This window comes from Lagopus muta, chromosome Z (genome assembly GCF_023343835.1).
Source record: "Lagopus muta isolate bLagMut1 chromosome Z, bLagMut1 primary, whole genome shotgun sequence".
NCBI lineage: Eukaryota > Metazoa > Chordata > Aves > Galliformes > Phasianidae > Lagopus > Lagopus muta.
The window spans coordinates 10,145,317-10,162,076 of NC_064472.1; the positions used below are offsets into that span (position 1 = coordinate 10,145,317).

The 16,760-nt window shown below is 56.6% G+C and overlaps 2 protein-coding genes across 3 annotated transcripts; one reads left to right on the forward strand and one right to left on the reverse strand.

Moving 5' to 3' along the window:
• The first annotated feature begins 290 nt into the window (after nt 1-290).
• LOC125687085 (gamma-secretase subunit Aph-1b-like) lies at nt 291-4,861 on the forward strand. The gene is made up of 7 exons (XM_048931855.1): nt 291-505; nt 1,207-1,377; nt 2,713-2,786; nt 2,897-3,019; nt 3,191-3,318; nt 3,721-3,844; nt 4,011-4,861. Exons 1-7 carry the CDS (start codon nt 393-395, stop codon nt 4,046-4,048), a joined length of 771 nt encoding a protein of 256 aa, XP_048787812.1. The 5' UTR covers nt 291-392; the 3' UTR covers nt 4,049-4,861.
• Nucleotides 4,862-4,980: 119 nt separating this feature from the next.
• Nucleotides 4,981-15,314, reverse strand: CA9 (carbonic anhydrase 9). Of its 2 annotated transcripts, none has more exons than XM_048931854.1 (12): nt 14,918-15,314; nt 10,726-10,755; nt 9,779-9,949; nt 8,019-8,161; nt 7,636-7,728; nt 7,447-7,513; nt 7,182-7,339; nt 6,959-7,100; nt 5,936-5,959; nt 5,748-5,771; nt 5,563-5,656; nt 4,981-5,440 (listed from the first exon to the last, which is right to left on the reverse strand). In XM_048931854.1, exons 1-12 carry the CDS (start codon nt 15,096-15,098, stop codon nt 5,377-5,379), a joined length of 1,191 nt encoding a protein of 396 aa, XP_048787811.1. In that variant the 5' UTR covers nt 15,099-15,314; the 3' UTR covers nt 4,981-5,376. The 2 variants fall into 2 exon arrangements, with proteins under 2 accessions (XP_048787811.1, XP_048787810.1); XM_048931853.1 differs by having other exon boundaries at nt 5,748-5,774.
• Nucleotides 15,315-16,760: the final 1,446 nt, after the last annotated feature.

Sequence of the window (16,760 nt, forward strand, 5' to 3'; positions counted from 1 at the left end):
CACTGCACTGCACTCGCCCACGCTGGCAGCCACGCCAAAGCTCAACCCCACATCGCCATGACGGCATCCCCCCTTCCCGGGAGGCCCCGCCTCCATCAGGCCCCGCCCACAGCGCAGACCCCTCCCACGCCGAAGCTCCGCCCCGCCCCCGCAGTCAGACCGCACCCAGTCACGCCCACCCGCAAACCACGCCCCCCTCGGGTGGTCACGCCCATTTTCCCCCCTCCCCGCTCGCCCGCCTCTTCCGGCCCGGGCGGCGGTGCGCCGCGGCGTGTGACGTCAGGCGGCCCCGGAAGGGCGCGGGCCGGGAGCAGCCGCCGCCGCCGCCGGGCCCCGTCGGGCCCCGTCCCGTCCCGCCGCAGCCCCACCCCCGTACCACGCGCCCCGCCGCCATGACGCTCGCCGTTTTTTTCGGGTGTACCTTCATCGCCTTCGGGCCCGCGTTCAGCCTCTTTCTCTTCACCATCGCCCGCGACCCCCTCCGCATCATCATCCTCATCGCGGGGTCAGTGCGGGGCTGGGGAATGTCGTGGCACGGTACGGTGCTGTGGCACTGGTACCGGTGCGGGAGCATCGTGGCACCGGGACGGGAGTGGTACCGGGGTGGGGGACATAGGGCACTGGTGTGGGGGTGGTACCAGTACGGTGACATCGGGGCATCTCTATAGGAGCTGTACCGGGGGGGACATGAGGCGCTGGTGTGGTACCGGCTCTGGTACTGGGACTCCAGTATGGGACTGGTACCATTGCGGGGAGCTCAGGCACCAGTATGGCACTGGTACCAGTGCAGAGATGTCACGGCACCAGTACTGTAGCGTTACCAGTGTGGGAGTGGTGGAGCACCAATTTGGTGCCAGGGCACCAATCTGGTGCCTGGACACCACTATGGCACTGACAGCAGTGCATGCAGGGGGCTGGCACAGTACTAGTGCTGGTTCAGGTGCCTGAGCACCATTCTGGGTGCTGGTGGGCACCTTGTGAGCATGAAAGCACCACCAGTACCACTACTCATACTGGTGCCAGTGTCTGCTCAACCACTGCACTGGTGCCACTATAGCTGTGGCACGGCAGGGACGGGGTCTGTAGGAGCATGGGAGCCAGCGGCACTGCAGGACTGGTGCTAGCCCTCCTGCAGCAGGGACTGAGCCCTACCATGGCTCTGTGCTGGTGCCCACACAGCTCAGCTGCTGTTTCCCACCTCCCTAGGGCATTTTTCTGGCTAGTCTCACTGCTGCTCTCCTCCCTCATCTGGTTCATTGCTGTGAAGGCTAGCGACCCACGTGATGAGCCGCTGCAGAAAGGGCTCCTGATCTTCGGGGTGATGTTCTCCGTGTTGCTGCAGGAGGCGTTCCGCTTCCTCTACTACAAGCTCCTCAGGTAAGGGCAGCTCTGGCCTGGCTCCGGGCTGGGGGCACGTAATGTCGGTGAGCCTGGTGCCAGGAGAAGCCATTCTGACCCTGTGTGCCACATCATCCTGCTGCTCGGGGTCCCAGTCAGGGGGTTTTATGAGGCAAAAGGTCTTACGGCCAAAATCGCCGCACAGAGATGGGTTAAGGTGGAGGATGTCTGCGTAGTGAAGAGCAGCCCCAGGTCTGCAGGGCTGGAGGCTGACTGTGTGGTAGTGTCTTCCTGATCTCAGTGTGAGTTGGCTGTGATTTTAAGCTCCTGTAGCATCCTCACTGCCTGCCCTTCTTGTGACTGGAGTGGGTGGTGCTCCTGCAGCTCATACAAATGCCTGTGGGATGCCAGAGACAAGAAGGTTCCCACTTTGCTGCATGGAGGATGCAGAAGGGTGAGGGACCGGCCCTTGTCGCAAGCCTCATCCCTTTCCCAGGAATAGCTCTGCATCAGCAGAAGGAGCCTGGAGGAGATTCTAAGGCTCCGCAGCACTGCAGTCTGCCCAATCTGGAGCAGTGTTGTGAGTGCAGGATTGCCTTCCCCCAGCCCAGGCTGCTGTGGGTGGCACACCCCTGCCTGGACAGGGCAAAGTCTGGGCCCAGCCCCGCGGTGTCTGCAGCAGCAGCAAGGAGGAGGAGGAGGAAGAGGAGGAGGGCTCATGCCGCTCCTTGTGGCAGCACTGCGGCAGGCAGGCAGAGGGTAGCAGAGATCTGTGCTTTGCCCTGCAGAGCCACGGCAGTGCCAGCACCACTGCCTTCCTGGCTGCACAGTGACATTCAGGACACTTAGCTTTCTGTGTTTCTTTGCCCAAAATTGATTTTTTTCTAGCTTTCAGTGTTTTTCTCTGCACTTCCTTGCATTTTTTCACCACCTCATAGAAAATACAACTCCTGAGATCTCAGCTCTTTGATGCCTGAACTGTGTTCACAACCAGGGGTGCTGCTGCCTGCAGCATCCCACCAGCCGGTGTCTGAGCATTGGTGTGTGCTTGTCTTGCTCTCTGGAAAAAAATTCAAGGAGGTCCCATGGTGCTTGTTGCAGTGACGGCCAGCTTGGCAGCCACATGCTGCCCTCGGTCAGCACTCCAGGAGCTGTCAGCAGAGTCCTAAATGGTTCTCAGTAACGTGCAGAGTGCCTGTTGATTCATTAATCAACCTCAGGGTCATTTAGGACAAGGCCAGGTGCCTGCCAGCAGCAGAACTGTACCCTTTTTTCACACTCATGAGAGGCGTGGGCTGGTGCAGGACAGTCCCCAGTCCCTTGCCCCATCCATCCAGGGTGCCATGTGGTGCCCCATCACACTGTCCCCTGCAGGAAGGCCATCGAGGGGCTGGTGGCCCTCAGCGAGGACGGCTGCTCCCCCATCTCCATCCAGCAAATGGCATATGGTGAGTGCTGCATGGGGAAGACGAGGTTGGGTCTCCTGGGGTCTTGGAGGTGCTTGGGTGGGGGGGGGATTGTGTCCTTGGGGTGTCACAGCCTCTCTGTGTCCTGGCAGTGGCTGGTGTGGGCTTTGGACTCATGAGCGGTGCTTTCTCCATGATCAACCTCCTGGCGGATGCTCTGGGACCTGGCACCGTGGGCATCCATGGGGACTCACAGCTCTATTTCTTGACCTCAGGTGAGGACAGGATTGTGCCCTGAGCCTTCATCACAGGGGTGGCAGACACATAGCTGTATCATAGCCACTTGCAGCCCCAGTCTGTGGTGTTGTAGTCCCCTGTGACCTTGTCCAGCCCTGACCTTGCAGCATTACTGAATCTCCATTACCTCCCCACTGTTGTCCCGGCAGCCTTCATGACCATGGTGCTGATCTTCCTGCACACCTTCTGGGGCATCCTCTTTTTCCATGGCTGTGAGAACCGACACTGGTGGGAGGTCGTGGCCGTCGTTGTCATGCACTTGGCTGTTTCAGGGTCGGTAAGTAGCCGGGAGCAGAGCTCAGTGCTGCCACTAGGGGTGGCTGTGGGGTATGCTGGTGCCTGTGCCTGTGGAGGAGCAGCTACTCCTGCTACTGTGCTATGCTAAATTCATACTACATATTGGGCTACAGCTTGATACATCCTCACTAGATGTGCACCAGCAAAGCACGTAGAGATCATAACTCCCTACTAGGAGTTCCCCATGGGCTGTGCCCATCACTAACCAAACCCTGGAGCTAGTTTCCTACCCCTGGAACCATGAGTGATGCTGCTCTGTCCCCATCCTGTTCCAGCCACTCCCCAGAGTGCTGGGGCGAACTAAGAGGGGGACACTGTGGCTGTGTGTGACAATTAGGCCATGAGAGATCCTGCTCACCCTTTCCCTTTCTCCTCTCTGCAGACATTTTGCAACCCGCTGTATGTAGGCAGCCTGGTGCCCTCCTATGTGCTGATGGCCATTGCTGCTGTCTGGGCATATATGCTGTCGGGGGGCTCTGTCCAGAACCTGCGCCGCTTCCTGCTCTGTAAGTCACCCAAATGGAGTTTTCTTTGGTTACTGTGTCTTGAGGTGGGGCAGGGTGTCTTGGAGACTGAAGCAAGGTGATAGCTAAAAGGAAGAGACTCCAGGGTTTGGGTTGTTGCCTCTCTGAGGAAGTTAATTGGTAAAAACTGACCCCTTGCTTCCTGCAGGTGCACAGAGTGGAGCTAGCCCCCAGCCAGCATCCTGAGGCCCTGCAGACGTTCCCATCCCCAGCTGCCCCTGCCCTCCCCTGTCAGCGGCAAGGTTGGCCATCGCCTTTTCTGCAATACATTTTCTCCTGGAACGGGGGACCCTGGCCAGCCCCAGCAGGGACAGATGCTGCCATCCGGCTGCAGCAGCGGTGCTGTGACCGGCTTGCTCCTCTGCCCCTCTGGGGACAACTCAGTCTGGGGGACTCAGCTCTGTTGGCCCTGAGCTATCACCTGGGAAGTACTTCCTTGGACTGCTGGAAGCCCAAGCCCAGGAAGCCCCCTCACTTTTCCCCCTGGTACAGAAGATGTCCTGCAGTCCCCTGTGCCTACAGGGGACACAATGTCTCCTCCTCTCCTGGGAATTGGCTTTGTGAGGTGCTGCTGGGGCCAGGACTGAATGCTTGGTGCTACTTTCTCCATCTCGACTTGCTGTACTGGGAGATGCAGCCCCAGCACTGAACTGTAGTGAGCATCCCAGGGTGGGCAGATGGGGGTTGGCATGGCAAGGTTAGGGGATGATGTGGAGGAATGGGGGCAGAATGCATCCACCATTGTTGGTGGACGTGCAGTCAAGGGCTTGGGGTGAGCGGTGGGCGGCAGCTGGTGCTGGCACCGCCTGGGGAGGGGGGCTTGGGGCTGTTCTGGGGATCACTGCCCTCTCACTGAGTCAAAAGGGGATTTTAAGGCAGCTACCCCCCTGTTAACCTGCTACAGGACAGGGAGGACTGCCAATGGGCTCAGGGCTGAGAGGCGGTTTTGTCCACAGTGGGCTTTTGTACCAATAAAAGAAGCACCAGAGGTGAGCAAAAGTTGTGTGCTGGCCATGCAAGCATCCTTCCTCCTGCTCCTGTATAGAGCTCTGACTGATGCACTGGGGTGGAGGCTGCTCACAGGCTTCCTCCTGCTCCATGCCCAGCCTGTTGCTCTTGGCTCCAGCTGCAGAGGGGAGCAGGGCGGGGGTTAGCCAGGAGTGGTGGGTCTGCCACCGTCACCTCTGCATTTCTTCACGGCGCTGTGATATTTTTCCAACACTCTGCACAAATAAGAGGAGGAAGAAGTCCCAGAGCGATGTAGGGCAGGGTGGGACTGTGCAAGGAGCCCTGCACTGCTTGCTCTGGAGCTCTGCCGTATGCACGGATGGAGGCTGATGCTTCCTCTGCAAGAGGTGGCTGGCAGAGCAAAAAGCTTTTATCGTAGTTGTTTTGTTTTTTTTTTAATGGTTTTATCCTTTTTGTAACAAAAATATCCCCTTAGGCTAGGTGCTGTCCCAGGTGAACAGTCCATGCAGCTACTGGAGGTCCTCCTGCAGCTCAGTGGGAGTGGCTTAGGCGGTGTTCTCGGCTGTGGCTGCTGTGTAGATGACCTTGGATTTAGTGGGTGAGTCCAGCCTGGAGCAGGAAGGAAGAGGATAGGTTAGAGCAAGAGGGGGCCCTGCTAACAGCTGTCCTGCAGTGGGTGCTGCTATCCCTGGGGAGGACTGCTGCCCATTGCTGGTGTTCCCATCACTTACCGTGCATTCTGGCTGCGGTTCTTGTAGACGTAGAGCAGGAAAGCCAGCATTGTGATGGCAAAGAGCACTCCAAAAAGCACAGCCAGCACATCTCCTGAGCCCAAAAATGATACAAGGTTGGTTGGGGGGGGGAATGGTGCCAGGCTGGTGGCAGCCAACAGAAAGCCAGCAGCCAGCATGCTTACCTGCATGAAATGAGCTGGTGTGTCCTGCTGAGAAACAAGAACTAGTGTGAGAGCATGCTGCAGGGACACCAGGGTGGATCTAGAGTATCCCCCCTGGCTTTTTGCCCCTCAGCGCAGCACAAGGCTGCCAGAAACCCCATCCCCACCAGGCACCCCAATCCCTTTTGCATCCCCGGCATCTCCCCTACCTGCTGTTGCTGAGGTGCCATCACCTGAAAGAGACACATCACAGTCAGGGGGTGCCCAGAGGCGAGGGGAACACAATTATGGGTTCTTCCAGAAGTGACAAGAGGTTGGCCCTAGAGCCAGGCTGCTCACGTTGCTCCCTGCATAGGATGGCCAGTGCATGTCCATGCCCTAAATGCTGGGCCGGGGCTGTGCCAGGCAAATATTTACCCAGCACAATGGTGCTGCTTGCACACAGCTGCATTATCGCCTCTGTGCCTCTCTGTGTGGTGCCGGCTGGCACTATCGGTGGCAGTGTCCCATGGTTCAGGGAAGCCACCACCACGACAACAGCAATGCCACTGCTGCTTGGGGACAAGGGCTTTGTATGAGCTCAGGGCTTTGATAGAAATAGCAAATAAGAGAAAAAAAGCAGTGTTTGCACCTCCACCCCCACCTCTACAATGCCAGGGAGCAGCTTCTGCAGAAAGTGTCAAGAGGCTTGGAAATAAATGGTGAACACGATAAAGCAGCCAACAGGTTTACCAAAGATAGAGCAATGCCAGCCTAACCCGATATCCTTCTTTGATAAGTGAGATTCTAGACAAAGAAAATGCGGCAGATTTTATCTGCTAGACTTCAGTGAAGCGTTCCCATGGTGCTGCCCGGGCACTGCAGTGATGGGAGCCCATGGCCAGGGGAAGCCCCAGCACTGCCCCAGGCCTTGGTGCTGTTACTCAGTGTGACACAGGGCATCGGAAACGCCGCCCAAAGGGAGAGGGAACAGGATGTTGGACAGCAAAAAAATAAAACCCTGAGTGAGTTCAGAGAACTGAGAATGGCATGGATTTAGTGATGCAGAGATAGTCACACCTGAGGGCAAACAGGAATTTCGAGTCATAGCTGGAAACCACCAGTGCTAGGAAGTGCTCTGAGGACAAACTAAGGACAGGAGCAGGGCCAACCCATGCACAAACCTTTCACCAAGAGAAGCAGAGCTCTGAAGCATCACTCCTCCCCCCCCAGGATGCTCACGCACTCCTTACCTGCAGGCACCTGCCTCTCCCGGGAGGAGCTGGGCTCAAAGCTTGCCAGCACCCATCTCCTGTGCAGGCTCTGGTCCTGCCGAAAGTTGTTCATGAGGAGGCGGTGGTCATCTGTGTGCAGGCTGCTCACCAGTATGGACATCTGCGAGGAAAGCAGTGTGAGTGGGGTGGGATGCGGGATGCCCTGGGGAGCCAAGATCCAGCATGCACATGGCCAACAGACCTGTTCCTTGGAGAGCATCACCGTCTGGTTGAAGACAGTCCACTTGATGGATTCATGGCAGGGTGGGGTGGTCAGGGACCCATTGTAGTGGAAGTAGAGGTGCAGGTTGTCAGGCAGCAGGCCAGCGATGTTGAACCCGGGCACAAGGACTTCATCATCTGTGAGGAGAAATGGGGCAGCGGTGAACTGCTGCTGTGCAAGCTTCTCCTGTGCACAGAGCCAACAGCTGCTACAGCCTTCCTCTGCAGTGCCAGCAGGGCATTACCTTCTCCTTGGATGCTATGCAGGTGCTCGAGTATCTGCTGGTAATATGGGTTCTCCCTTGGCCCAACCTGCAACAGAGCAGTGATGGAAGGAATGGCTGCTGGCAAAGGGCCTCATGTCCTTCTGTCCCCTTCTCCATCCTCTAGATCATGTTGTTCTTCCTTCCCCTCCTTGCTCAAGGACTGCTCACCTCCAGGAAGACCCCCAGCACTGCCATCCCATCCGGTTGAGTTAGGGCTGCCTTGAAGTTCTCGTACTTGGTGTTGTAATGGACCACGTGGAGCTGAAAGGAAACACAGCCCCAGTGTGGGATGGGCACCCCTGGATGGTGCTCACTTCCTTGGACAGAATATATTCTGGGGGAGAGATGCAGCTCCTGCTTGGGGGACATTGCTGGTGAAGTGGGATAAAGGTGCCATAGCAGTGAGCACCAAGAGCTGCCCTGAACATGGGCAGACAACCCGCCCTGGAGGACAGCAGCTGTACCAGAAGGGATGAGATCAGCCCGAGCTGGCTGTGTGCAGCTCACGGTCCTGTGCCACCAGCCCAGCAGCAGGACAGAACACTCCTCACCTCCCCAGCAAAGCGCTTGTGGTCAACGGTGTGCTCGGAGCCAGGATTCGAAGGCGAGCCCCAGTGCAGGTGCAGCTGCACGGCACGGTACTGCTGTGCGTAGCCACCCGTGATGGCCAAGGACTCAGGCAGCTTCAGGACCACTGCAGAAGGAGGGAGAGTGCAGTTGGTAAGGCAGAATGGCTGAAGGGAAGGAGTCACCTTGGGCTGGGGGAGGTTGGTGACAACAAACAAAGTGGCTTTGGATCTTAAACGAGGTTGAGGGTAGGGCAACGGGTAGAGCCGTGCTATGAAGCAAGGTTCAGCCTGCAGAACACCCAGTGAATAGCTGTATTCGCTATGTGGGAATAACACAAAGAGGCTGTGGATAGAGGATAAGGGGATTGGCAGTGATGTACACCTAAAGGAGCGTAGAGCTGCATCACTGCTGCATCAAACAGAGCAGCCTGCAGGCCTGGCCAGCACTGGGGCTGGCGTCACATGAAATCTGCAGAGTTAGAGCAGAGTTAGTTTGGACACAGGGCACATGTATTTGGTTTTGCCTTTACCTTTAGGTGTGGTTTAGGGCAAAGTTGAGCTCCAGATACCTGGCGAGCAGAACAGTGCTGTAGATAACCTAAGGGCTGAGCTACGGGGGGGACAAGCACCAACATCATGAGTATCCCTGGGAGAGGCTGTGGATGGTTGGACTGGATGATCTTTTCCAACTTTGGTGATTCTGTCCCATCCTTATAGGTGAAGTGTTTCAATCACATCACTAGGGCACAGGTTTGTGATGAGTCATCTGTCCTCTCCTGCGCCACCAGGCACAGAGATACAGAACTCAAATACACTCCTTCCTCCCTGTGCATTTATACCCTCCCATGTTTCTATTGTATATCTAACTTGGTGCTTTCCTAGCATTCATCTGAGTCATTTTCAACATATACATTGTGTAAGGAGTAACTGTAGAGCTGTCCTAGCTGACTTGCAACTTTTCACTTTGTTCTATTTTTCCTGAGTGATCACAGAGGTCAGCACATGAAAAACTACCTCAGCCCTGGCCCCTCTGGTTGAAAATGCTACAAGTGTTTCTGTGAACACCAAACAGCACCAGATGCCAGGGTGCCTAAAATAGCAACCACTGACCTCAGACCGTTGAGCTATGCAGGCAGCTAGGGCAAGAGGCTATAAAATAGAGTGCTGGGCATGCCGTGCGCAGCAAGTCTGACTTGTTGGGTTTGCAGCACGCAGGGATCAGCTCCCACGGGCAAGGGCATGGAGCTATCCTGCTGCAGCCTCAGAGAGTTCTTCAGCTGCCATCACTACCAGCAGGTCCCACTCTGAGCAGCATGCACAGGGCTGGAAGTGCTTTTGGAAGGAGCTGGTGGCAGCCAGGATCCACTGCTGCAGGGAGGAGCTGATGAGGTTTCTGGAAAGCTGGGACAGAATCTGTTCACATTATTTTACTATCAGTCTCACCATGCTAGATAGAGAGAAAAAAGCCCTTCTAAAACTGCAGAAGCCTTTTAAAAGTGTCTTAAGATCCTCAGATAGCATCTCAAAGTATAGACTTCAAGAAGAGTGTCCTACAAGAGAGGCGGTACCATGGAGGCTAATTCACACAAGGCCATGATTTCTCCTTTGAAAAAAGTGCCATGTAGGAAAGGAACCAATGGCTGCAAACCTGCATTAGGAACAAATTTCTAAAGGAAACACGAATTACAATAAATTCCTGAAGCCAACACCCAACACAGTGAATAGCGAGCTCCCCCACCCACCTGTGTGCCCATTGTTCTTCATTTCTAGCATCTGGCTGGCAGGCAGGCTGTAGCCGGAGAGCTGGATGGGTCGCAGCTGGGGGCTGAAGATGGTCGTCTCCGTGTTGATGTTGATGGGAGATTGCATGTTGCCTGCACACTCTGGGAAGTGCTTGGCCCACTGCCCTGGATCTGGCATGGAGAAAGGGCAGAGGTGAGAGCAGGCAGGGACAGGACCTGGGGGTTTGGTGGGTGCAGGAGAAGAGATGGGCCGTGCACCACGCACAAAGGGTAGGTTTCTACCAAGTCAGCTCATGAGCAGCTCTATGGGCATGGTAGTGGTGGGTTGGCGGTTGGACTTGATGATCTTTGAGATCTTTTCCAACCTTTAATGATTCCATGATTCTATGCTGCCATATGACCGCTTGTGGCTGCATCATGAAAGGGTTCTGAGCATGGTGAGCTGCCAGGAAAGTCTATTTTAGGGGTGTTTGGGAAGAGCGTGAGAATATCATTTACAAGTGGACTTGGCAGGCAGGGGAGCTCTGCAGCTCATCACACTCACTGCTGGCAGGCACGGCCCCCTGTGAGCACGGTGCCACCATCTGCAGCTTCTGCCTTGGGCCACCGCAAGCCAGCGTCGTCCCCCTGCACACCCTGCTCTAGGAGACGGTGCAAGGACACAAGGTGATCCTCGGGCAAAGTCCCAGTACAGCCTGTCAGTGAGAATGGCATGGGACGGGCCTGTGCCTGCCTGGGGAGGCAAAACCCCAGAGACCCCCACACTGAGGCACAGGGGATCCCACTGCTGCCTCACAAATGGCCCAGGCTCGGTCACTGCTGAACCAGCATGGTGCAGGGAGGGAAGGGTGAGACACTGAGTGTGCCTGGTAATCATTAACCAGGACTGGCTGGAGCCCAGGGTCTGATGGTGGTGGCGAAAGTAGGAGCAACTGCAGGGTATTTACCTTCATAACTCCAATGGCTGTCACTGGGACCTTGAGAATAAAAAAAAAAAGAAAAAGAGAGCATGAATGGAAGTGAAAGATTGGCTGCAAACACACCTCTGCCATGCAGCACTCCTGGTCCTACGGCAGCCATGCACCCTCTGCCTCAGTGCTCTCCCAGCATTTGCCTGCTTGTTCTCCTCCTCCTCCTTCACCAGAACCAGAAATGCTCCCAAAGGGCACTGCCTCCTCCATGCAGAGAGAAAACTCCTGAGTTGATGCTTGGTTATTATCATTATAGTGGAAAATAATTCACAGATATCGCTCCCATCACTCAATAGCACCAGTTATGCTCTTCCAGCTGCTCCCACTGTGCCCCCATCAGATCCTGTAAGCACCATCCAGCTCCATACCTCTATCCCTCATTAGGGTGAGTGCCTACCAGGATGGCTGGGAGGCAGGAGAGCCACCATGTTGGTCCCCATTGCCCCCCTGACAACAGCCATTGACTTGCTATTAATAGGAGCAGATTCCATCTCATGGTGAGAAAGGAAAAGGCACACTTTCCCAGGCCCAGGCAATCGGCACAAGCCCCAAGCCCAGCAGGATCCTGCCCTCCTCCCAGCCCCAGGCAGCGGGTGGCCACAGCTGAAGGATGCTTGGGGACAGGGATGAGGACGGCTCTCAAGGCTTCTCCAGCACCACGGGTGGCATTTCAGAGAAGTCCAAAGAAGCTGTGGTGCCCCATCCCCAGGGGCAGTCCAGGCCAGGCTGGATGGGTCTCTGGGCAGCCTGAGTTTGTGGAGGGCAACTAGCCCATGGCAGCGGTTGGGGCTGGGTAGGCTTTAATGTTCCTTCTAACCCAAGCTGTTGTGCAGGCTTAGGAGTGATGCGAGGGAGCCACTCACCGAGGTGTGGGACATTCTCAAAGGTGTATGAGAAGGGAACAGCAAGGCATCAACAAGAAGGATGAATAGGGGCACTCGCACCAGAGCTGAGACCCGTGGGAGATACGCCAGCAGTTTCTCAAGCACGGTTCCTCAGCTGCAGCAGAAGGCTTGTGCTCTGGCACAGGTAACTTGTGGCACCCCGGGGCTGGCATACAGTACCTGGGCACACTGCACATGCCTCAGCTGCCACAGACAGCCCCAGCATCCTGCTCCCTGCTTCCCTCTGCGGCTCAGCCTATGAAGAAAGCATAGACCTCCCATGCATACAATCCTAAGCACTGAGGCAACATCTCCCACCCCATGGAGCTGGGTCCCTTGGTGCATGCCCTGGTGCTGCAGGGTGGCATCCCCTGGCATTGTGGTTCAGCTCTCAGCCCTGCAATACTCTCATCCCTTCCACACGGGGGCATTCACAATCCCACAGTCCTTCGGCAAGCACATTAACCCCCTGCCCTGCCCAGCCCAAATGCAATCCCAGCCTCCATCCCAGCTCCCCGCTGCAGCACGTCTTCTCTCTCTGATTGCTGCTGAACTGTTGCCATGCACCACAACGGAGGTGATGGTGCCGCAGCTGCAGCTCCCTGCATGCCCTGCCCTGCCTCTGGGCGCGCTCAGCCCTGGCAGGGGCTGCAGTGTACTCCCAAAAATGTGCATGTAAGGAAAAAAGTGCTGCAATAGGGCTTCAGTGTACATTCTGGGAGGTGTGAGCAAGGAGAGTCTCAGCAAAATACTGTGGGGCACAGAGGGGCAGCAGCAGGAGCCAGCTGCCACTGCAGACAGCACAAAGACACCCTGCTTGGCCATGTGGAGTCCCTCTGTTCCCTACTTGCTCCAAGCCCACCCCTCCCCTGAGCAGGGGGTATTTCACACCCAAGAGCAGCAACACTTCCCCCTTTCAATACTTTCTTCCCCTTGTATTCACTCCCTCTCCTTCTTTCCATCTTGGGATCCCAGTGCTGCCGTCAGCTTGCTTTCTTCCTGACGTCCAACACCATCCAACAACACCTCCCCGCTGAGTCGGGGCAGGCGCTGCCATTAGCAGTGCACTGTTCTGCATGTCCTGCGGACTGCGAGCAGCACAGCTGCTGCTAGCAGTGGGGAAAAGCAGCAAGTTGCAAGCTGCTCCCATAAACATCCCCATGGCTCCAGGGACTACATACCTAACGCTGTTTGTATAGAGCAAGAGCCAATACCAGAGAAAAGAGAGGGCTCAGTGTAGCCCTCCATCCTCACATGGAGGGTAAGTCCACAGAACAGAGCAATGTGGGTTGTAACAGGAGGGATCAGGACACACAGATACACCATGTCTCAAAGCAGTGAGCAGCACAGCTGCAAGTCCACAGCGTACCACACATCCAAGCACCTTGTCCCCTGCAAATAATAACCTGACCAAGGTACAGAGACTGTGCCAGGACGCTCATGCTTGCCTGCAGACAGCTCCCGAGGCAAGGACTAGTACAGGGTCCAGAGGATAGCCAGCATTCCCTGACAAACCGTGCAAAGAACCACTGCACCCCATGGACAGTAAGGCATCAGACCCCAGCTTGATTCCCCAAGCACAGCCCCTTTTTTGCCCACTCAGACACACAGCCATGCAGCCCCAGCCACTGCTGTGTGCACTGCCCACGGGGCACCAATCCTGGCTGCATTAAAGCCCTTTTGTGTTTATTAACTTCAGCCAACAGCGAGCCATGGGGATCAGCCTTTAATCTGCACCGGAGCTCAGGTCGCTGCAGGAATTGTTCTTTGTGCTGCTGGGAAACAGAGGGGCCCCACAAGGCAGGCAGCATCCCATGGAGCAGCAAGAGTTTGTGGGGGGAGGCACAGGGCAGGAATGGCCCCTGGTCTGTTTCTGCTGCCTGTGAACCCAAATAGTCTTGAAGAGTGCCGGGGGAAAGGGAAAATATTTACAGGGCATTAGGGTGTAAGGGATGGGATAAAAACGGGGAAATCCTGGGGAAAGACTGAGGCTTGAAGCAGAGGAATGAGTTGAATGAGGGGATTACAACAGAGGAGGGAGATCAGATGGAGGAAGAGAGAGCATCAGGGAACACAAAGCAGGACAGGACTGAATAAGAGGGAGAGAACAGATAGGCTGCTCTACTACAAAGACACCAGAGGTTCCTCAGGCTCCCACGCTAGGAAATCTCATGGAAAGCCTTATGGAAGGCTACAGAGTGCAATGGATGCTGCCAGCCTGGCCCCATGCAGGAGCCGAAAGGGGAAAATGAGACAGGAATGTGTACGGGACCCGGCCCCAGCACCAGGACTGTCACTGAGGGCTGGCTACTGCTCCTCGCCCACATCTTCTTCCCATCCACATCCCACCCGGCTCACAGCCGCATGGAGACGGTGTCACCCGGCTCCCTCCCACTCTGTGGAGGAGTTTCTCCATCTCTGTGGCAAGGAGCAGTGCGTCCCCAAAACCCCACGCACAGCCCAACAAGAACTCGGTAAGAAATGTGAATCGTTGCAATAACAGCAGCAGCTCGCAGCACCCCGTATTTGACACAGGGAACAGTGATGCCACACTGTGAGCCCGGAAAAGCAAACCCACGGGGAAAGCAACGCTGGGACGGGGACATCCCTGCGCTGTGCTCAGCCGCGGGTGAGAAACGCACCGCACTATCTCCAAACATTACTGAATGCCGGAATGAAAAAAGCGACCGAGACCACAGGGTCTGAGCACTACCCCCCAAAAGTGACTCCAAAACTTGAAAGCCCTCTGCGTGGGGTGAGGGGAGGCACGCCACAGCACCCAGCCCCGCGCTTCCCACGCTCCCCCATCCCACCGCCCGCCGTGGTGCAGCCCCACACCTGCCCCGCTGCACGGACCCTGCGGGCGGCCGAGAGCCCAGAGCCGCAGTGCGGTGCGAGCTGTCCGGCGGGAGCGGGATGCGAGGCTGCGCGCGGGGCGGGGACGCGGACCCCGCGGGGGTCGAAGAGTTGGCGGGAGCGGGGACAAAGGCAGCGGCGTGCGGGGCTGTGCTGGGCGGGGGGAGGCGGGGTTCCGTAATGGGTGGCACTGCAGCCCCAAATCTCAGCGAGAGAGCACCCCCAAAATCGTGCACAGGAGCACAAAGGTGCTCCGTGCATCGGGATAACCCGAAGCCGGCACTGGAGAGCCCCGTGCACGGCACTGCTCAGCGCCTCGGCGATCCCAAAGCCCCCATCGGGGGAGGGGGGCTGTTCCGTCCGTCGGGGTGCCCCGCGCACTGCGCACCCCACAGCCAGCGCTGTGCAGCCCAGCCACTTCCCCTCACCTCTCTCCTGGGAGTGCGGGGCGTTCTCGTCGTTGTGGTCGTGCTCCTGCCCGGCGGCGGTTCGGCCCAGCCCGGCCAGCAGCAGGACGCAGATCCGCAGCGCGGTGCGGTTCATTTCTAGCAAGTGCGGCGTGCGGGACGGCCCGTGGCTGCCTGCTGGTCGAGACTGCCGCACATACATGGGAACAGGAGGGGGGAGGAGGCAGCCCTGACTCGACGCCGCCGTTACCTTTTATAGAGGCTGGAGGCAAAGTCTGCCGCCGCCCGGCCCGGACAGGTGAGCCGCGCCGCCGCCGCCCCTGCACCGGGACTCGAACCCGTGATCCTGCCGGGACGGAGGAGGGGGCTACCCCGCCCCCCCTGCGCCGCGGGCACCTGAGTGGGGCGCGCGGCCCGGCCCCTGCGAGGGGGGGCGGGAGACCCCGTACGTCCCTCTGGCGCCTCTGCTGAGGGCGTGAGGGGCCCCTCGGGGAGAGCTGAGGGGTGTGCGTAGCTGTGGGGCGAGACGTTTCAGCTATGGGATTCCCTCAGTGCTGGACTGAGGGACCCTCTCAGAGAGGGGCTGAGACATCGTCAGCTATGAGATTCCCTCAGTGATGGGGTGGAGGGCTTCCCTCAGCTTTCTCCTCAACAATAGGGTGATGGATGTCCGCAGTGAAAGAAGTGAGGGAGATCATCGGTGATGGGGTGTGGGACACCCTCAGCAATGACACAAGAGACTTCTCCAGCTGTGGGTGTCCTCTCACAGTGCTGAGCTCAAAGAGCCCCACCTCCAGTGAGGGACATCTCCAGTGATGGAGTACTGACCAATCCAATGACTGACATCTCCAGTGAGGGATCTCCTCAGTGAGGAACATCCTCAGCTCTGGCTTGAGACCCCTTGGTAGAGGGGTGAGACCCAGTGTGCCCTCCTGCAGCAGGGCTTTGAGGGACCCCGTCAGCACTGGATGTTCCCCCATGTGCCAGTGATGGCTGTGCTCAGGAGGATGTGCCAGGACTCATGCTTTCAGCATTTTCAGCAATAGTCTGGAAAAGTGTGCAGGCAGTGATGAGACGGAATTAGCAACGATGTTAATTTGGGTCAGGAAAAGGCTGAAGTGGTCTTGAAGAGTTCAGGGGGTTGTGATGTATGGTGCTTGGGCAGATCTACAGCATGTTGCAGTTCTATGTTGTAGATACCAAGGAACACAAAAGTAGTGCAAGCAAGGGTGCAAGAGCATGGTTTTAAATCAGCTATTGCAGCTTGCAGAAGAGATCCAAGTCGCGAAGATGACAGTTGACTGCTTGCCAAGAAAGTGAAGTGAACATCAGGGATTATCCAGAAGGAAACAAAGAACAAAACAACAGAAAGAAAAAAAAAAAACCAAAAAACAACAAATAAAAAAAAGCACATTCTGCTGTTGTATAAACCTCTGGTGAATCCTCCTCTCAGTTATTGCCCATGGTTTTGTTTCTCCCATCACAAAAGGTACTGAAGCAGCAAGTGCAGGGCCAGGCTGGGCACAGAAATGGCTTTTGCACAAGGAAAGAACAAAGCAAGATGAGATGAATTCTATGGTCTTGGCATCCCAGATCATACAGGACCAGGGAGTGAGGAAGCATTTACTCCTTGAGTAGTGGATTTATGGCACAGTCAACCCATGTTGTCTCGCAGGAAGTTTGAGAACAACCAACAAAGTATCTTTTCTACCCTGCAGAAGGGAATGGGGGAATTCCTTCAGCCAAGTGTATTATCTGTGTCTGTACAAGAAGACACCAGGCAAGTTGCTGGGCTCCTTATTACCAGCATCCCAGCTCTGTGCCATATCTCCATAGCGTCACGCTTCCTCTAAACCACTTTTCC